At 41.0% G+C, this 22,096-nt stretch overlaps 1 protein-coding gene across 1 annotated transcript in view; it reads left to right on the plus strand.

Annotated features, from left to right (window-relative positions):
- The window catches only part of Wdr70 (WD repeat domain 70), a 232,460-nt gene that overhangs the window by 113,159 nt on the left and 97,205 nt on the right, over positions 1-22,096 (plus strand). The window contains exon 10 of the mRNA XM_052159690.1: positions 21,198-21,372. Coding sequence (XP_052015650.1) covers positions 21,198-21,372 — 175 coding nt within the window. The remainder of the gene's footprint in view (positions 1-21,197; positions 21,373-22,096) is intronic.

Below are 22,096 nucleotides of genomic sequence, written 5' to 3' on the forward strand. Positions count from 1 at the left end.
TTCTGTAGATTTAAAAATCCAAATATTGTTTTGAATTGGCCCAAGAGGGCCAAACATTAGCACTGCTGGCCATTAGGACAGATGCTCAGAGCCTGACTGGACAGGGCAGGTGGAGAATGAGTGGTCAGTGTGATCATCACACTGCAACATTTATTGTGGCCCACAAAAATATAACCTAAATCCATGGTCTCAGGAGCATGCTTATATATAGACACACATGCTGGATTTTATAATAGCTCTCAGAGGAAGAATGGGTTTCACTTTACAAAATTTTCTTCTGCCTACAGAATTTAAGAATAAATTGATTGCATAACTTGATGCTTTTATGTAAAATGAGAAAACGAAGCTATGCTACTTTAAAAAATGACAAAATAGGTTTTGACACAGGATGATAACACTATAGTCAGGTTTGGAATTTTTTCTTTTATGCTAAATTCTTTTCTCATGCTAGGATACTCACTCCTTGAGAAACCTCCAAAGGCTGCGTCTTATTTCAGCACCTCACACATTTTCACTGCCTGAACAGGCAGGTTTGTCTGTGCCTGTGGAAGACAGATTTCGCTGCCCTGTTATCATGCCTGACTTGTGTAATTGGGTAGTCATCAGAATAAACAGGGAGGGGGATTTTTTTTTAACCTTTGAAAGTGATATCCTTTTCAGCCTTGGCAGATTTCAGTGTTCTATCTTTGTCTCTAAAATCCACATCGGAAATGCTAAGAGTTCCCATGCTGGAGTTAGGAGAGGTCGTTGTCAGGAGGATCCTGTAGCACTTTTCAGAAATTAGAGGGTCATCCAGCGAAAGTAGGCCACATAGTCCCAGGATCAAGTGCACCCAGTAATATCACTTGGATGTGAATATCTGCAGCTTTTAAGCTTCTCTGTAATTTGGTCTGGGTTCTGTTTACCTATTCAAGCCCAGCAGTTTTTGTGGTTGCTGAAAAATGCTCTACTTATGAGATATAAACATGTTTTCCATTTCCGGCTAATTTTAATTTTAGTGCATTGCCAAGCTTCATGTACCACCAGAGGATGCCTTATCCATCCATCTACCCACTCAGCCACCTGCTTGGGCACAGTGTTAGGGAAGGAGCCAGTGAGCCCTCTAGAGAGCCTTACCTGTGTGGCAGGGATGTGGGGAGTGACGCCAGGGGCTGATCCTTTTCCTGAACTGTAGAAATACTTCCCTTTGCATATTATAAAGATCTAGCTTTGAGTTATCCTTTGTTTATCTTGAGGGAATTGTTTACAAGTTTTACAGTGGACTAGCCTATTAAATTTCTCAAGCCTTGTTCATAGCATTCAGTGTCCAAGCAGAGTATAATGCAATATGAACAATGTTGTCTGAAGTCCTTAAAGTTTACAGTAAGGTGAGTTATCCAAGGAACATCTTCAACACTTGCTGTGTGGGATATTTTAGCATGCTTATAGAATACCGAATATTGTTTAACTCTTTTCTGTATTGAGTTATCACTATGAGTATCTACATGGTGGCTGCAACTCAAGTGTGGATCACAGCAGGAAGTGATGTTTACGAGGAAGACAAGTTTCCAAGTGTTGGATTTTAAGTATATATAAAATTTGTTAGTGTCTAGGGGTCTGCTAGCATTTGGGGCTCTAAAGGTATCTTAGTCCAGGTTTCTATTCCTGCATAAACATCATGTTCAAGAAGCAAGTTGGAGAGAAAAGGGTTTATTCAGATTACACTTCTACATTGCTGTTCATTACCAAAGGAAGTGAGGACTGAAACTCAGGTCAGGAAGCAGGAGCTGATGCAGAGGCCATGGAGAGATGTTAATTACTGGCTCGCTTCCCCTGGCCTGTTCAGCCTGTTCTTATAGAACCCAAGACCACCAGCCCAGGGATGGCACCACCCACAAAGGGCTCTTCCCCCCTTGATCACTAACTGAGAAAATGCCTTATAGCTGCATCTCTTGGAGGCATTTCCTCAACTGAAGCTCCTTTCTTTCTCTGTGATAACTCCAGCTTGTGTCAAGTTGACATACAAAACCAACCAGTAGAAAAGAGTAAGAAAACATATTATGGAGGACAGGTTCAAGATTCATGGATGTATGGGAAGGGGTCGAAATCAACCAGGCAGAAAACTTTTTTCTTGTGAAGAAAGGACTAGAGGTTAACTCTGACAAAAAGACAATATTTAAGTGACAAAGAAGAGTACATAGAGAATATTGGGTGAGATCAACTCCAGAGGTAGGAAAATAAAGAATGCAGTGTTACCGTATCCAGGTTGTGCCCAGGGTCAGCAGGGAAGACGTGAGCATGCAGTGTTACAGTATCCCAGGTTGTGCCCAGGGTCAGCAGGGAAGACGTGGGCATGCAGTGTTACCGTGTCCAGGTTGTGCCCAGGGTCAGCAGGGAAGACGTGGGCATGCAGTGTTACCGTATCCAGGTTGTGCCCAGGGTCAGCAGGGAAGGCGTGGGCATGCAGTGTTACTATCACATGTGGTACCCAGGGTCAGCAGGGAAGACATAGACGAGAAAGAACTGCTGGGAAAAGAAGATTGGCAGCAAAGGTGAGAGGAACAGTATGGGCAAATAGAATTAAAGCAAGTTATATGCAGGTATAAAATGTCACAGTTGGTCATTACTTCTACAATTAATATATGTTAATAAATAAACGTGCCATGAAACTCGAGAGTGTGTTAATATTTATAAGGGTCAAAACTTCTCCAATATCAAGAAAAATATTTCTTTTGGTTGGGGAAACACTTTAAGGCCTTTTTTTTTTTCTATTTAGAGTATCCTTTACCTAATTTTCTTCCTTCTGAACTTCTCATTTTTCAAAAGGTTTGTCAAATTTCTTCATCCTTGTGAGAGTTGTCTCCAAGCAGGATTACTTCCTTGCCTACTTTTCACAGGTCTAACAAAGTTTGCAAGATCCTCATAGTCAATTTGAGCCACATCTGTGTGGCAACTAGGTTAATTTTTGAATTCATCAGGCATGACTTTGGTTTTATAGGACTGGCACGTAGTGTCACACACCTTTTAAAAAAGTTTAATATTCCATAGAATTCCTCGTAAGTAAATAGTACTCAATAAATGGTTATATATTTGGATGTTTGATTTTGGACATCATCTGAGATAAAGAAACTTTTCAAACTTCACATTAAAATCATTTCAAACCCAAAATATGTAAATTGAGCTACATATTGTATGAACTTTATTCTTTTCTCTAATATTCTTCATTACACATTTTATATCCTGTTCCAAATATATATTATTACATAACACTGAAGAATGGGGGAAGATAGGTAGTTTTCTGTCACTGGCTATGAATAGACTAGTTTGTTCCTCACTAGTAAGTCTCTGGATCAGAAATGATCCTTCAGAAAGTTGCTAGAATATTAAAGTCAAAGAGGCTCTTGCCAGGAGGGTAGGAATAGATTTGATAAGTTCTAGAGAAACTAGATCATGTAACCATTTGGGGTGAGTCCATCAACCTACTTCATGTGGAATAATTAGGTTTTCAGTGGATTCACATCTGAAGAAAGTTGCTCTTAAAACTAAGGGAGGGATGTCGCTGGAATGTCGCTGTCACTAAAGTGCTTGCCTTGAGTTCACTGAGATCCTAGTTCAGTCCCTGTGACCCACATGAAAAAGCCAGGTATGGTTATACATGCTTTGGAAGGCCCTGGGGAGACTGTCTGGCCAGGCAGCCTATCACTTAAATGGTCCTCTGGCCAGTGAGAGACCTTCTCTGAAAAACAAAATCCAACAAATAAAAAAAGCCAAGGTTGTTCTCTGATCTCTGCACACACATGCACACGTACACACACACACACATACATACATATCCACATATATAAGAATTTGGCTGGGTGGTCTAGTTACATTAGTTACATTTGATTTAGCATGAAGCACTCATGTTGGATGAAGAACACATACTTTATACTGGGGATGGTGAGTTTGAAAGTTGGTGATGCTCTTCGTGACTGACAGTTTAAATGTGCTTAAGCAAATGTAGTTCTTTTTCTATGCTTTTATAACATTTTTTATTATTTTATGTATACGTCTATGTAAAAAGTATTCAGAACTGTATATCAATAAGGAGGACCTGTGTGGTGGAAAAGACAAAGAGCTATTGGGATCTGGCGTGTGGAGCTTAATGATTGTCTTAAACAACAGAAACAAGGATCTACCCAGATCAAATGAGAGCTTCTAGTTCCTGTGAAAGCTAAAGGGATAAGCCAGTGATAACAGCCCCAGAAACGCCCCATAAATAAATGCTGGATTGAAGAATTATGGCCTGTCAGTGAAGTATGTCTAAAATTATATATGAAGGTCAGGAGAGCAACAGTAATATGCTCTCCTGATATAATGGCCAGATTCCACCTCTACTAGGCAATCGTTCCCTCAAGGCTAAAGTGAGATAGTTGAAGACTGTAGGAGAAGCCTGCTGTGTAAGCCTGTGTCTTATTTAGGATTACTGTTGCTCTTATGAAATGCCATGACCAAAGCAATTTGGAGTGGAAAGGGTCAATTTTGCTCACAGTTCTTTCTTTCTTTCTTTCTTTCTTTCTTTCTTTCTTTCTTTCTTTCTTTCTTTCTTTCTTTCTTTCTTTCTTTTTTATTCGATATATTTTTTATTTACATTTCAAATGATTTCCCCTTTTCTGGCCCCCCACTCCCCGAAAGTCACATAAGCCCCTTTCCCTCCCCCTGTTCTCCCATCCACCCCTTCCCACTTCCCGGTTCTGGTTTTGCCCTATACTGCTACACTGAGTCTTTCCAGAACCAGGGGCCACTCCTCCGTTCTTCTTGTACCTCATTCGATGTGTGGATTAGGTTTTGGGTATCCCAATTTTCTAGGCTAATATCCACTTATTAGTGAGTGCATACCATGATTGATCTTTTGAGACTGGGTTACCTCACTTAGTATGATGTTCTCCAACTCCATCCATTTGTCAAAGAATTTCATGAATTCATTGTTTCTAATGGCTGAATAGTACTCCATTGTGTATATATACCACATTTTTTGCATCCATTCTTCTGTTGAGGGATACCTGGGTTCTGAGAAGCATCTTAAAAAATGCTCAACTTCATTAGTCATTAGGGAAATGCAAATCAAAACAACCCTGAGATTTCACCTCACACCAGTCAGAATGACTAAGATTAAAAACTCAGGAGACAGCAGGTGTTGGCGAGGATGTGGAGAAAGAGGAACACTCCTCCACTGCTGGTGGGGTTGCAAACTGGTACAACTACTCTGGAAATCAGTCTGGCGGTTCCTCAGAAAACTGGGCACCTCACTTCCGGAAGATCCTGCTATACCACTCCTGGGCATATACCCAGAGGATTCCCCAGCATGTAATAAGGATACGTGCTCCACTATGTTCATAGCAGCCCTATTTATAATAGCCAGAAGCTGCTCACAGTTCTTAAAACAGTTCATCATCAATTGCAATGTGGGCAGGAACTGAAGCAGGGCAGGGACCAACTTGCTTCCTGTGGCTTGGCCGGCCAGCTTTCTTATAGAACCAAGGACTACCAGCCTAGGGATGGTACTACCCACAAAAAGAAATGGTCTTGTGTTGTGGTGCATGCCTTTAACTTCAGCACTCAGGAGGAGAGGCAGGCAGGTCTCTGAGTTTGAGAGCTCTATCCTTGGAGTTTCAGGACAGTCAAGGTTACCTGGAAAGAGACTGAAGACTCTTGTATCTCATACTTGATATTCATTCAGTTATTGCCATTTTGTCGTGGTTCACTCTCTGTAAAACTTCTTTACTTTCTAAGCATTCTCCAGTATAGCAGGCTGCCTTTCTCTGGAAAGCATGCCTTTAATGTGGTCTTCCATGTTGAAGGTGCTAAGATGGAATGAAGCTGATAAGAGGTAGTGGGAGGTGGGCAGTGGTGGTGTACACCTTTAGCTCTGTGAGTTTGAGGTCAGCGTGGGCTACAGAGTGAGTTCTAGTACAGCCAGGACTGCACAGAGAAACCCTTTCTTGGAAACATCATCATCATCATCATCAAACAACAACAACCACAGCTATGGCCACAATGGTAGTGGGATAAGATTGCTTGTGAATATACATGGACAAAAGAATTAGTATTGGTCAAGCCTCCAGTGAAGATCTGATAACCTGTGTGGAATGAAGAGGAAGCAGGATTGGACAGGGCAAACTTAAGACCATGGCACTAATCTAACACTCTTTGATAACCTAACTGGGTGTCTGGGAGAAAAGGTTGCTCACTAGAGGATGCTTATGATAGATAGAGATGACCAGACCATACTGTTCACAGTGCACTCAGCCATGGGCTGCGGAATAGTATGACTGGTACTCAAAGGCTACATGGACCCATAGCCTACAAGATGAGGTTGTCAGTTAACCTCCACTTGCCACAGTGGCTACCACATCCTCCACTAATTCTTTCCTCCTGGTGCCCTTTGCTTCCTTTTCTGTTCACCCTCTTAAAGAACACAGCTGTTGTTGACCCTACAGCTACAGATATGCACTGGTCTCAGGCACTGACTAGGTCCACAGACAGTACGCTGAGCACTGAGAGTTGCAATATAGGTAGTGCCTGAACTACAAGGAGCCGTACAGTCAGTCAGAACACTGGAGCACCAGAACACCAGCTTTTGAAAGACAGCACAGAAGTACTTGAGAAGAGACACAAAACTGAAGGACAGAAAAGGAGAAGGCCTCCTAGTGGAGGATAGTGCATAACTGTTCACTTCGGTAGCCCAGGTCCTACAGGATTTCATTTCAGTAAAGTAGTACAGACAAATTCAAGAACACATGGAAAACGGAGAAGTGGTGGAGAAGGGAGGCTTCCTGGATGATGGAGACAGCAGCAGTGTTAGGGATTGGGCATGGGTGCAGACAGAGCAGAGTGGAAGGATGAAACCACTGAGGAGTAAGTGCGCATGTGTCTGGGTCCTGGGATTTTCACGCTGTCTGACTGGGGCTCCAGCTCAGGGCACTTGATGATCTTTTCTAGTACTAATTGTAAGAAACCCACTGTTGGTCGATGCGTGTGGATGTGGTAGGCTAGCAGAGTGGTCAACAAGAAGAGGCAGCTTTTCAGTAGGTGACATTGGCCAAGCTTGCACCTGATTTAGGAACTTTTAATAAAAAATCAATTTCTTTATTGCAATGATTTTTAGTTTCATCAAAGAGTAGAACAAGTACTACTTGTATACATTTTATATATAACATTTTAATTTTTAATTAATATATAACTATAATATAATATATAACTATTATATAATTAATACTAATATATAACACTTTAATTTTTAAATGCAATTAATTCAATCAAATTTTTTGGGCTTATTTGTAAAACAAAGTTCTTGGTATTAGGGGCACAAAGATGTATAAAATTACTTTATCCACAAGGATTTCAGAATGTAATATTGGAGGGAAAAGTGTACTTACGCAAAATGCGCTGTATGGCCTGTGTTCCAGGTGGCACTTTGAGCCCTTAGAAACACAAAGTAACATATTTTGCCAGAGAAGCTATCAAGTGCTTCCTGTGTGGGCATAGACCTGACCCTGCTCAGAGGCCCAACTTAATGTGTTCCTATTTAAATAGGTGTTTGAGAATTTACCTTTCCTGCCTGTTTTTAACCCAGAAGCTGCTATTCAGTTCTGTGTGTTCTGAACTATGTTCTTTGAAGGCACAGCATCAGGAGAGGGGCTGTCACGGAGGAGCAAGCGAATGGATCACTGCGTGTATTCCAACTGACAGCTTCCGAGGGGTGTGGGGTTGTGGCTGTTCTGCTCGGTGTTTTACTTTCAGCGCTTAGCCAGTGTTTGGCATACTACTGGTGTATAAATATTTTCTGACTGCCCGAAAGACAGGAAGAAATAAAAAAGAAAAGCCCACCTGTTCTCCAGTAGTGAGTTCCAAGCCAGCCAGGGCTACATAGTAAAAACCTTGGTGGCGGATTTGTTGTTGTTGTTTGTTTGTTTTGTTTTGCTTTTGTATTTAGTTCTGGGCTAGTAAAAAAAAAGAACACAAAATACAAGTCTAAAAATGAATAATTATGGAAAATTAAACATTTAAAGGAGACATTTGAATATAGTCTGAAATGAATTGATTTTCTATATACTTAGCTCTTATCTATTTTATTATTGTGAATAATTATATAAGATTTCATTTTCTTACTGTTTTCAGTAGACTTATAATGGGCAGGTATGTGTATGTGTGTGTATGTGTGTGTGTGTATATCTCAGATAAAAGAATAGTTTTTATTGCAAGTGAGAAATTCCTATTTCATAGAATGTTTTTTTTAAGAAAATCACTTTGCTTTGTCATTATAGGTATTTTTTTTGTTTTCTTAATTCTCTAGGATTTTCAGAAAATATACTTAAAAACACCAGGATTTTATGCAAGCTTATAGATTCTTTGGAGGTCATGCTTGTCTATGGAAAACATCTACCTGCTGCATGCCTACAGCGGCTCCAACATCTCATGGGGTCGAAGTTACAGTATCCATAGAAACTCAGTCATTCCTGATATCAACATATAACAATGAACTCTTTTGTTAGTCTATCTATTTAGTAAATTCTCTTAATTTTTTGACTTCCCTGTTTTCAATTTTCTACTCTTCACATATGAACCAAATTAAGATGGTTTATTTGGAGGCTGGACTGCCAAGCGGCTGTGGAAAGCTTCAGCGGACTGCATTTGCAAAGTTTTTCCTTTGTCTTTGGCCAACAGCTCAGCCCCTTTGGTTTTCCATCTGTTTAACACACGGCAGCTGTGGCACGCTTCCATTCATCTGGGTCAGAAAATAGAGTTCTGTAATTCAGCCTGGATATTACCTACCATGTGGTGGGTCCAAAAAGGAAAGACGGAGTCTTTCTCTTTCTCCTAGAAATTGATACAAAGGAACACATTATTGTAGGTAAATTCCTTTTGACATATCGTTCTATGATTTCTAGATATTACTGAATTTTTGTAATACAACACTCCCCCCAAAGTAACAGCCAGTTACAGTATTCCCCCATCATTTGATTACTTTCATATTAAGATTTCATGATTAGGCAGGAGAGACAGACAGTTCAGCAGCTAAGCATTGTACCGCTCTTGCGGAGGACTTGAGTTCACTTCCCAGCATGCATGTTGGATAATTTCCAACTGTGTAGCTGCAGCTCCAGGGGCACCCATGGCTTCTGGCCTCTAGAGTACCTGTACTCATGTGTTCACAATCCCTCCTCCCATACATAATAAAAAGTAAAATAAATCCTTAAAAAATATCCTGTGAGGGTTTTGATTTATGTTCATAACTCTTGCTTTAGCAATTTTTTAAGGGATTAAACCAGTCTAGATCTTACTTTTAAAAGTGTTTCATTTTCCTCCTGTGTGGTAAATATCTTTCAGTTAGGAAAATAGCCCCCACTCCAGGTTATACTGACCTCAAAGCCAACACTGTTTATTTTTCTGTTGAATTACTTGTTTATTTGCTTTCCAGTAATTCGCCCTTTCCAATAATTTCAGGGCTGGTGAAATGGCTCAGTGAATAAAGGCCTCATGGTGAGCTAAGCTCATTCAGAGATCTCATACTAGAGAGAAAGAATATCAGTCTTTGGAAACTGCCCGCTCACATCCACTCGTGCACGGTGGCGCTCTCTCTCTGTCTCTCTCTCTCTCTCTCTCTCTGTCTCTGTCTCTCTCTCTCTCTCACACACAAACACACACACACGGTTTTAGAAAGCTCAGAGTAATATATGTAACACAACATTATAAAAAATAAGGCGCTGAGGAGCACAGGGCAGGGTAATGGTAGTGCAGGTTATTTAGACAGAGCTGTGCTCAGCAGGAGGAGTTAGCTGGATAGTTAGCTTCTAAATTTGCTAGTGACGAAAATGATCGTAACCTGCTCAGGTAAGAATTCCAACCCCAGAGGAAATATCTGGTTTCTTTTTCTTCTTTCAATAAAATTTAAAGCAAAGTCTGACCAAGGACTCTTACAGTAGTTTAAATAACCCCTGGGAGTGCAGTGAACAGAGCAGATAAAACTGCCAAAAAATTAATAAAGTACTGGTTGCCTGAGCAGGATGTTTGCCATTATGGTTGGTGATCTGGCCGGTCAGGTACAGGATGGGTCAGTCATTTGAATGGTTACATTCTGCCTCTCGTTTCTGTTAGTGAATGTAAGTACACTTTATTTAGACTAATTTGCTGTAGAATAGGTGAAGACCAAATACTGAAATCAAGTTTTGTGATTCCTAGGGAGGTGGGCATTAAGTTCTGGTCCCTAGAAACTAACACTGTAAGAACTGTTTGTCACATCACCTTGCATGTACCTCAAGAATGTCCTGTTCACTTAACAGTGCTCATGCATCTAGACATTCCTACACATATTTTACATGTTAGAGACCATGTGGGTCTGAGTTGAAATCTTACCTCTGAGGCTGAGAACATAACTCAGTTGGCGGAGTGCTTGCTTAACACATACAAAACCTAGGGTTCAGTCCTCGGTGCCACATGGCCTCGGCATGCATGTCGCTGCACACCTGTGGTCCCAGTACTCAGCAGGTGGAGGCAGGACCTTCATCTACATAGCTTGTGGGATGCAGCTAAGGCTGCTTGTGACCCTGCTACGGTCAATCAACAAATATGGCCAATCACAGAGAAGCTCCATTAAAGCTGACAGTGACCATGGGCAGATTATGTCTTTTTCTGATATGAACCTGAAAGCAGTTCTCTCCTCATAATGGTGAGATATAATGGTGATAGGATATGGGCCTGACATTTGTTTAGCATTTACTGTGTTCAGTGGTCATGCTGCGGACAGTGGACTCCTCAGCACATCATAAGGCCCCAAGTGGTCAGAGAACACAGCAGAGTACCATGGTCTTGCATGGCTTCAGGGGTTTGATCTGACTGTGGTGGAGAGCATGAAGAGAAGACAAACACACAGGTATATAGACGGGCTGGGGTCAGGTGGATTGGACTCAGTGATGGAGAAGCTGCAACATCCTGGACGCTACTATGGCAGCAAGTCTGTTAGTTCAGTTATTCTACTCAAATGATATAAGAGTAGTTATTAACCATTTTGTACCTCAATTTTTCTTTGCAAAATAGAGGTACGAAAAGAATCTCCTTCAGAGTGTTGTGAGCATGTTTTAGTCAGTGTCCTCTTGCTGTGAGGAATCACCATGACCACAGCAACTCTTATAAAGAAAAATAATTATTTGGCGCTGCATTACAGAGGTTTAGCCCATTGTCATCTTGGCCGGAAGCATGGCGGCCCATGGGCGGACCTGATGCTGGAGAGCTGAGAGTTCTGCATTCAGGCAGACAGCAGGAGGAGCAAGACCCTGGGCCTGGCTTGAGCCCATCCCTAGTGACATGCCTTCCTCAACAGCATCACACCTCCTAATAATGCCACTCCCTATGAGCTATTTTCATTCAAACCAGCACAGCACACTAAATGGTGATGTGCTCATACAGAACCTGTTTCACTCCAAGCACTTACATGTCAGCTGACATGACCAGGAGCCCAGCGTAACTTCATATTCAGTTCCTATTCAGACCATGAGCATGGTATTTTGAATTTACTACCAAACGCATTTTGACTTTTCATGACTCCTGAGGAAAAAATCCTGCAAGTTCCAGAGTTTTGTTATGGATTAATTTGTTAGAAATATTGAAAAGACTCACTATTTTTAGTGTAAACTTTTAAAGTAACACTGACTTCACTACTTAACTCTACAACTTGATTAAGTATTGTTTAGTTCTTCAGTCAGAAGAAACTATTCCCTTTTGAGAGACGAATATTTATCTCATTTTCAAATTTGCACTGAATCACTTTTTGGCAATGCGTTTTTATCTGTAGAATCTGTTTTGCAGATGTGGAGTCTGCTACTTTTAAATCTGGTTGGTTAAGTGAGAAATTTGTATACACATTATGTTTTAGAAGCCTTTAAAAATTAGAGTAATAGCAATAATCATGTTCAATTTCCAGCTCATTGGGCAGCCTGTGGGCACCTGAGGGTTCTGGGGGAGCTGGTCTAGAATTACCAGTGAGTCCTGGCTTTAAGGGTGGGTGAAGGCACATTGCTGTAGGCTTTGTCACCCTCCCTTTACTCCGTGCTGGTCCCCACAGTCTGCCCTCTGCTCTCAGGGCCGCTTTGCCCTTGCCAGGCTGCTTCCTTTCCATGAGGAAAAGCCATCAGCAGTCACACACACTACACCAGCACTCACACACGCCACACCAGCACTCACATCTTAGTCTAAACCCTCCTGTGATTTCTTAGCTCAGAAGGTGTTACAAGAGGAAGTCATTAGTGGAGCAGAACTGAGTGGCTTGCCTTATGACACACAGGGAGTCACTCTAAGTTCCCTGTGGTCCAGTTGAGTACTTAGGGGGCAATTGGAGAATTGCAGAATTCTGTTTTTGGGCTCCAAGGCCTACTCGCTTTTATTTCTGGTTAGTCAGAAATAAAAAGTGGTCCAAGGACAACTCGTGAGAATCAGTTCTTTCCTCCCACCTGGTGGATTCCAGGATCAAACTCAGATCGTCACTCTTGGGAACAAACACCTTCACCCACCAAGCAGTCTTGCCATCACCCTTTAGAATACCACACAAACCTCTTCCTCTGCTTCCAGGGCCTTTCCCAACGAAGGCTGCTTAGAAACCTTCAGACAATCATACATCTCTATGTACAAAACCACAAATACACTCTCACTCAGAGACACACACATTTACACTCTATTTCTTTCAAGGCATGGCTCCTAACTTTTCTTCTGCCAACCCCCTCAAACCTAACACCCAACATTTGTTCTCCTTTAGGACCCAAACTTAATCTTGCATCCATCCTCTCTGCAGCTTCTCTTCTGCCCGTTCTCTTAGCCAGATGCATGTGTGTTGTTTGCTGGATACATGTTGCTGTAGAGCTTAGGGGATCCTAATGTCTTAGCCTCTGAGTAAAGGAGCGACAGGACAACCGCAGTAGCTGCCTTCTGTTCTGTTTGGGAACGTTTTCCCTGTTGTCTCTCTCTCCCTTGTTGCTTCCCAGTCATCATTCACAGCACTGCTCAATCAGGCAAGCCTGGGAATAGTCACAGTCTGCTTTCTAGGACTCACTCTTCAGACCCTCCTCACTGTCCATTTGCTCTTGCTGAAGTCACCTCTGGTGACATCTGTCGGTTCAATCCTTTCAGACTTTATTTACTTCACTGTCTCTGGGGTCCGATGCTGCTGATCATACATTCTACATAAAAACTTGCCCCAGGTGCTATAACATACATCTGTAATCCCAGCATCCGGGAGACAGAGGCATAAGTAACATGACTTTAAAGTTTTCCTCAGCTACATAGTGAGTTCAAAGTCAACCTGAGGGACCCTCTCTCAAAACGTGAAAACTAAGTAAACAATTTAAAATAAAACCTCTGTCCTTTGGTTTTCCTTACAGTGCTGTTTCTTGCCTGTCTGCATAGCCAAAAGAGACTGTGTTTGTCTTTTGACTAGGTTATTTTCCTTGCTGCTGTTTCTTCTCCAAGGACTCCACTGCCTCTTGCAGTTCCCATTGTTCTCTGTTTGTTGATGTTAAATTGACTCTTAATTGCATGCCTTTCTCTAGAACAGCAGTTTTCTCAACCTGTGGGTCATGCGACTCTTTTGCAGGGGTCACATATCACATATCCTGCACCTTAGATACTTGTTATAATTTATAACAGTAGCAAAAATGGTAAGATTATAATGCCATTTTATTTCCTCCCTCTAAATTCTTCCATATAGCTCTCCTTACTCTTTCAAATTTGTGACATCTTTTTTCATGAATGTTGTTACCTACATGAATGTATATAATTACATGATAAATACATGATTACAACCTGCTTTATCTGTGTAATGCTACCTGTATGGATTTTCTTGGGTCTGACTGTTTGATATTGGACAACCAATTGGTAAGACCTTCTTCCCTGGGGAAGACTGTTTCTTCTGCTCTCAGCCCTCTTTAATGGCCTGCAGTTCTTCATGTAGGGTTGAGCCTCATGGCCTTCCCTGTCCCCTTTTGCATGTCTGCTATTGTTACCTTTGCTCAGGTCATGTTGGGGAGATTTTGTGTGTGTCTCTAATATTCTTTGGAAACATAATGTCATAGATAACTTCCTGATCCTTTATCTTTTACAAATGATCCTTGAGTCTCAGGTCTAGAAGTTGTATTGTAGATCTATCCATTGGGACGGGGCTCCAGAATGCATTTTGATTGATTGTGATTTTCTGGAATGATCCCTATCCATTGCAAAGAGAAGTGTCTTTGATGAGTGGTAAGAATTACATTTATTCATGGGTCTAAAAATAAATATTTAGAAGGTCATTAAGGATTATGCTGGTCTAGTAAAGTGGTGGCTATAGATTCTCATCTAAGATCCCATGACTTCATTAGCCTTGTGTAGTGTCTAGGCTCCCAGTACCAGTTGGGATTTATCTCTTGTCAAGCAGGTCTTTTTTTTTTATTATTATTAAATATTTTCTTTATTTACATTTCCTCCCTCTACACTCTTCCATATAGCTCTCCTTACTCTTTCAAATTCATGACATCATTTTCCTGGTTTCCTCTCCAAAAACACCCTATCTCATCACCCCCTTACCCTGCTCACCAACCCACCCATAACCACTTCCTTGCCCTGGTATTCCCCTATACTGGGGCATCTAGCCTTCTCAGAGTCAAGGGCCTGCCTCTCTTCTCTTTGATGTCCAACAAGGCCATCCTCTGCTCCATATGCAGCTGGAGCCCAGGGTCCCTCCATGTGTACTCTTTGGTTAGTGGTTTAGTCCCTGGGAGCTCTGGGGGTATGGGTTGGTTCATATTGTTGCTCCTCCTATGGGGCTGCAAAGTCTTTCAGCTCCTTTGGTTCTTTCTCTAGCTCCTCCACTGGGGACCCTGTGCTCAGTCCAGTGGTTGGTTGAGAGCATCCACCTCTATATTTGTCAGGTACTGGCAGAGCCTCTCAGGAGATAGCTGTATTAGGTTCCTGTCACCAAGGGCTTGTTGGGATCCACAGCAGGTCTTAAGATCAATCAGAGAGCTGTTGGTTACTATAGGGGTATGTGTGCTGCTACTGTTTTCTTAGGGTTATTGTTCACTTTTGTGTGTGTGTGTGTGTGTGTGTGTGTGTGTGTGTGTGTGTGTGTGTGTAGCATAGACATTGTAGCTGGGTAGGAATGTTGCTTGCTTGCTTCCTTTCTTCCTTTGGACACTCGCATGGTGCTTTCAGATTGGTGCTGACACAGGGGACTCTGGGCTCTGTTTCTGAAGCACATGGTGTCTTTGCCAATAAGGACTGACCTTCCACCTCTTGGGGCAACCAAAGGAACAAACAGTAGCCTATAACTTTTTGGAAGTCTCTGGGACAACTCTGACCAACAACTCAAAACTGTCATACATAGGATGGAAGTTTTTGAGGGAAAGTCATTGGGTCTTGGAGGAAGCACTATTAGTCCAGCTGGGAAGATGTCACTTAAACTATTTTACTGTTGGTAGGGTTGCAGTCTGATTCATGCTGGAAGTCAATGTTGGACAGTTTTCAAAAATATAAAATACATCTTCCATATGACCCACCCATAACACTCCTTGGCATGTGCCGGAAGGAAAGACTTGACATCCTGCAGCACAGATACTCACTCAGCCATGTTTATTGCAGCTCTATTCACAATAGCTAAGAAGTGGAAACAACCACTTCCTTCAACCAATGAGGATGAGCAGGTAAGGAAAATGTGCGTGTATACTATGGAATAATATTCAGCTGCAAAGAAAAATGAAATTATGAGCTTTGCAGACAGATGGGTGGAACTAGAAAAGATATTGAGTGAAACCTAGACCCCAGACTCAGAAAGACAGATGTCCTGTGTTCTCTCTCATCAGAGGCTCCAAGTCTTTGGATTTGAGCATGTATCCTGGAGTGAGTGCAGAAACTGGGAAAGAAAAGGGACCATTGTCTTCTTACTGTAGTTTCCAAGTATATGTGTAAGAGTTTTCTGTCAAGTGTGTATTCATAAAGATTATTGTGTGTTTACATAAAAGTTAGAACACTGTCCTCATTTCTGTGGAACTTGAATACCTTATTACTTTTTAAAAGGAAGGCCTTATTTTCTTTTCTACTAAGAGAGTACATACGTTTCAGACTCTTGTATCAGTTGAGTGGCTGTGTAGTCTTTCGAGAAAAATTAAACCAAGATCTAAGTGATTTCCATGCAAAATTAATGCTTCCCCCGACTTGTGCCAAGTGCTGTGATGCATTTATGTGGTAGATGCCAGAAAGTTTAGAACTTGTATCTGGACACATTCCAGAATTCTAAGACAGAAAGCATTTGTGCCTGGGGCAATGTAATGACCCCACCTGTGTCTTTTTCTTGTCTTCTGGATATTTTCATTTTATGTCCAGAAAGGCCCAGGCAGGTCCCTCTTCTATTTTTAAATCTTTCTTATGAAACACAGTTTTAATTTTATAAGACCAGATCTCACTCCAAGTTTCAAAATGTGTTCTTCAGCATAAAATGTTCCACGAGATAGCTAGTGGCCCAGCACTTTAGCATCTATTTTTTAGGCATACATTCAGAGAATCAGGGCCATAAAACTATAGTGTTATTAGTCACTATTAGATGTTGTATGAACTTGTACTTCACACATCTATATTCTAGGTGACTTAGTTTCTATCTTTATTATTTTGATAACTAGCCCAACCTATTTTAACTAAAATAAATGGAAGTACTTATTTGTTAGATTTATTAGCTTTGGTTTTTATTTATGATGTAAGGGGAAATTCAGAAAGGAACAAGTATTTGTTGAGTGCCTATTATGTTCCAAGTATTGTCCTGGGTATGTTTACCTCCCTCATCTCATTTTGTCTTCACAGCCCCTCAGTGTTGCTATCATCATCCCAGTTTTAGACAAGATGAGATTTAAACAAGCCACATGATGATTCTTTATGCTTGTGTGGGGTCTTTCGCACCATGAGTCTAAAGTACCATTTGTCATTGGAGATGCTCGGTTATAAAAATGAGAAGTTGACTATTGTAATTTATCCTTACAACTGCAGAGCTGGGGCTAGGAAAATAAAAACACATGTAGTGTTTCTCAATTCTTTGTGATTGTTGATTGTGGGAAACAGTTAACAGAGACAAGGGACTAGTAGACAATACAGGATACCTCCAGTAAGAGGAAGGCTTTATAATACAAAGGATGCTGTCACAGTGGACATTCACGTATGAGAACATCAGCCTGATTCTTAACCTCGAACTGTGTATTAAAAATCAGTTCATGTAGATGGTAGATCTAGTCATGAAATTTAAAACTGTAAAACTTAGAGAAGAGTTATAAAGAGAGTTTCAATTATTTTTGGTTAGGTAATAAGTTTTTAAGTATGTGGCTCCAAAATACTAATAAATTAACCTGTCTAAGAATTTAAGGAGGGGATTTGGTGTAACTGGTAGATTGCTGGTCTAGCATGTACAGAGCTCTATAATTAATCCCCAGTGCCATGCAGACCAGAGATGGTAGCACACATTTATAACACTAGCACATAGGAGGTAGAGGCAGGAGGACCAGAAATTCCAGGTCTCCTGAGATGATTGAGACCCTGACTCAAAGAATTTTGAAAGATTTCACATTTATTTTATGTGTATCCATGTCTTGCCTGTCTGAATGTCTGTACACCATACCGTAGTCATAGAGCCCATGGTGTCAGAAGTCATCAGATTCCTTGGAGCTGGAGATACAGAGGTTGTTAGCTGCTATGGAGGGACTGGCAGGTGAACCCTGGCCCTCTTGCAGAGGACCTAAGCCCTATGCAATGTGATTAACTGCTGAGCTGTTTCTCTAGCCCACCAACATTTTTTAATCTGTTATTGAAACACTTTAAAAATGAAATGTCATGATAATATTCTTGGACAATACTTGTTACTTTACAAATATACTTCTCATCAAGAAATTAGATCCAGAGCTGGAGATTAACTCAGTATGTTTGTCTAGAATGTGCAAGTCTCTGGGGTTGTGTCCCTGTCCTCTCTTCCTGCCACTCCTCCAAGCCAGCCAACCAACAAAAGAAGCAAAATTTGTATCTAGAATAAAGAGCTGTCAGCATCTAGTAAAAAGACAATGGACTACTTAATATTGAAAACAGGCAAACATTTGAGCAGTTCCTTCACTAGAGAAGAGAAGCGGTGTGTGGACCACTCCTCCACATCACTAAGACATTTTGGAACTGTAAATTAAATCCACAATGCACAGTACTCATGAATTTCATATTCAGATAACTGCCAGACTGAAGTGTAAAGAACATGAAAAAAGGAACTGTAACCTCAGAGGCTTCCTTGAAATCCTCATTCACGCTCCATTGGTCAAAGTTAGCTGTGTGTGAGTCTGGGAAATACAGGCTTAAACTGATCAGCAGACATTAAAGAGCACACACAGCCAGGAGTTTCTGTCCCAGTCTTGAGGGCGTCTGACTGACTGCTGGGGTGCCCTGTAACCTGGGGCTCCTCACTTCCCAGCAGACAGCAGACTAGTCTGAACACTGCGCTCATTGTGCTCTTCTGGTTTCCTGAGAATCTTACAGACCCTCCCTCCCTCCCTCCCTCCCTCCCTCCCTCTCTCCCTCTCTCCTCTCCTCTCCTCTCCTCTCCTCTCCTCTCCTCTCCTCTCCTCTCCTCTCCTCTCCTCTCCTCTCCTCTCCTCTCCTCTCCTCTCCTCTCCTCTCCTCTCCTCTCCTCCCCTCCCCTCTCCTCCCCTCCCCTCCCCTCCCCTCCCCTCCCCCCCCCTCCCCTCCCCTCCCCTCCCCTCCCCTCCCCTCCCACCTCCCCCCCTCCCCTCCCCTCCCCTCCCCTCCCCTCCCCTCCCCTCCCCTCCCTTTTCTTTTTTTCTTTTGCTACATAGCTCAGGCTGGCTTCTAATGTGCTTGCTGTCTCTGTCTTAGGAGTGCTGGGATTGCAGGTGTACACCACCACTTTTACCTAGTACATTCATAAAATAAGATGACACACTGAGTTGACAAGTTTAACAACTGAGTTTTGATCATTTTAAGCAGTTGTTGGAAGAAGTATACTTTGAAACATTTTTAGATTTTGTAGTGTAGATTCTGGACCTTTAGATTCAAGATTGTTAACTTGTATTTTATTCTTGATAGAGAGATTTCAACAGCAAAGTTGTCTTGAATTTTGTCATTGTTTTTTTTATTTTTCTTTTGACAGGCTAGAGTCTCATTTTTTGCTCACACTGACCTAGATCTTACTTTTTAACACAAGTTCGTTTTAACTCCTGGCAGGCCTCCTACGGCAGCTTCTGGGTGCTGAGATTATAGGCATGAGCCACCACACCCAGCTAGTGGGGAGGTTTTAAATCACACATCCTGCTTTTTACATATATATTATATAAATCTATCAGTATTTAGTAATATATTGAATTAATATATATGAATAATAGAGAATTTTTTATTTTTGAGTGAGCTTTGTTACCTATTGAATTTACACACACACACACACACACACACACACACACACACACACACACACATATATATAATAGTAAATTCTTGATTTTTTTCAGAGAGCTTTGATTGTTACCTGTTTCTGGAAAATTTATTCACTTTATCTAAATTGTCTAATTTATTTCCTTACTTGCTTATGTACTCTAAAGGCAGATTATTGACTCAGTGTGGTTACTTTGGGAAGAAGGACAAGAAGATACAGCCCCCCGCCCCCCTGCAAGTCTGTCTCTGAGGTTCTGCCCTGAGAATAGGGTTTGAATAAAATTGAGAGCTGCTCACTGCTGAGCAGTGCGGCAGGCTGCGGCCCTGCTCCCCAGCTGCCCAGTTTGCTCTTGTAAATCTGTTCCTAACTGACTGACTGACAGCGTTGTCAAGCTCTACAGCGAAGGCACCGTTTATTTATGATGCCGTGTCCGTACCAAATGTGCTCATTAGTTTTATTTTGATCTCATTATTCTCACCGTCTTTATTCAGTTCTAGTAGAAGTAACATTTATATACATTTAATCTCCATTGTCACATTTGTTTTGTGTGAACGTGCTAGTGATTGTGGTGGGATTTATGAATGGCATTTTTTACTTTTCAAAGTCTCTTCTTTCTCAACCTCTGTGCTGTTGCATGTTTTATTTCAACATGCATTATAAGCCTCACAATATATTATTTTAATTTTGCTTCATAGCCTTCAATTTTTTAAAAAGAGATTTAAATAGTTTCTAAAGTGTCTTTTATATTTGCTTTCAGTTTTTTTTTTTTTTTTTTTGGATTTGTTTTTTTCGAGACAGGGTTTCTTTGTGTAGCTCTGACTGTCCTGGAACTCACTCTGTAGACCAGGCTGACCTCGAACTCAGAAATCCGCCTGCCTCTGCCTCCCAGAGTGCTGGGATTACAGGCGTGCGCCACCACTGCCCGACCTTCTATTTGTTTTTTAATTTAACTTTTAAGAGCGTTCTTTAACATATCTTATATCACATAATGGATAGCAATCAATTATCACAGACTTCTCTATTTGAAAAAGCCTGGATTTCAGGTTGTTTTTTAACTTTATTTTCATTGGCTATAAACTTTTAGATTTCTCCTTGGACTTGAGCGTATCCTTTGTGTCTTGGCCACATGGTTTCTACCAGGGAGTGTTGACCTTATCTTTGGTTTTCTGTATTTCATGGTTTTTAATCTCCTCCATGGCTGCACTGGCTCCTTTACCTGTATGGGTAGTTTGCTGTGCCCTGCCTGGCCCGGCCTACTGGGACTTTTTGCTTGGGGTAAGCCTGGAGTTAGAGAGCTGTCTCTACTCATCGCCCAGACGCATGTGCTTTGCCTGGACCCTGGAGTGGAACAGGATGGTTTTTTGTTTGCCTATTTTTTAGTTTTGTTTGCTTATTTAGTGCATTTTCTAATATCTACTATAGACGAATTCACTGACACTTGTAAGTAATTTATAAATTAATGAGCATTAAATAGGAGGCTTATGCCTAACAGCGTCCTTATCAAGATACACACAAGAGCTTGGAGTCCATTGCTTTACGGGCATAGACTGTAAGTAATTGATAGATTGGAGTAGAATTTGCCATTTACCTTTTAATTTGATGTCATTGTTAAAATTCTATATTTTTCTATGAATATAAGTAAATAAAACTTTCTTATAATTTATATAACGTCCTTAAAAGACAAAGTGGTGTTTATGGGCCTGGTTCTTCAGGCTATCATAAGTAAATGATATTGTTTCCTTTTTGTTAATAGGACTGTGAGGCTCTGGGAAGTTGAAAATCCAAAGAAGCAAAAAAGTGTTTTTAAACCTCGGACACTGCAGGGTAAAAAGGTGATCCCCAGTACGTGTACGTACAGTAGAGATGGGAACCTGGTGGCCGCCGCCTGCCAGGACGGAAGCATACAGATCTGGGATCGGAAGCTGACAGTAAGTCAAAGCCTTTTTTGTTTTGTTTTGTTTTTTGAGACAGGTTTCTCTTTGTAGTTCTGGGAGTTCTACTGTGCTGGAACTCACTCTGTAGACTTGGCTGGCCTTGAACTCACAGTGATTGGTCTGCCTCTGTCTCTGGAGTACTAGAATTAAAGGTGTATCACCATGTCCAGATTAAAAGTTGAATGACTTTTAAATCTTCTTTCTGCAGAGGACAGCTAAAGCATAGTGAGACGCATCCTGTAAGACACCATGAGTTTCAGTTTCCTGATCTTAGAGTTACTTAAACTGCAGTGTTAATCACTGGGGTTTCCCCAATAAAAAGTGTTTCAGCCAACATTCCAGCTCTGAAGTTTTTAGAATATAATTCTAAAATAAATTCACTCTTTTGATATAAAATTTAAAAAGCATACTATAGCTTATTATGAAATCTCAGTTTGACTTTGAAAAGTTTAGGAATAATATGAAACAGTACTGAACAGAGAACTAGAAAACATGTGTCAAAGGATGTAAGAAAATTATGAAAAAAAATTTTGGAATTATGTTGGTTCTTCTATGATACTTTCTATAATAACTTTAATACATTTGTTTTTAATATTCTTACCTATGCCAGTATATTTCAGTAGGCTCAAGTTTCTTTCTGTAGTTATAGTTCATTATTTGAATAAGTTTTGGACCTGGGGAGTATCATATAGTCCCCAGAAATAATAAAGGTGAGAGC

The sequence above is a fragment of the Apodemus sylvaticus genome, chromosome 16, assembly GCF_947179515.1.
Source record: "Apodemus sylvaticus chromosome 16, mApoSyl1.1, whole genome shotgun sequence".
NCBI classification, from domain to species: domain Eukaryota; kingdom Metazoa; phylum Chordata; class Mammalia; order Rodentia; family Muridae; genus Apodemus; species Apodemus sylvaticus.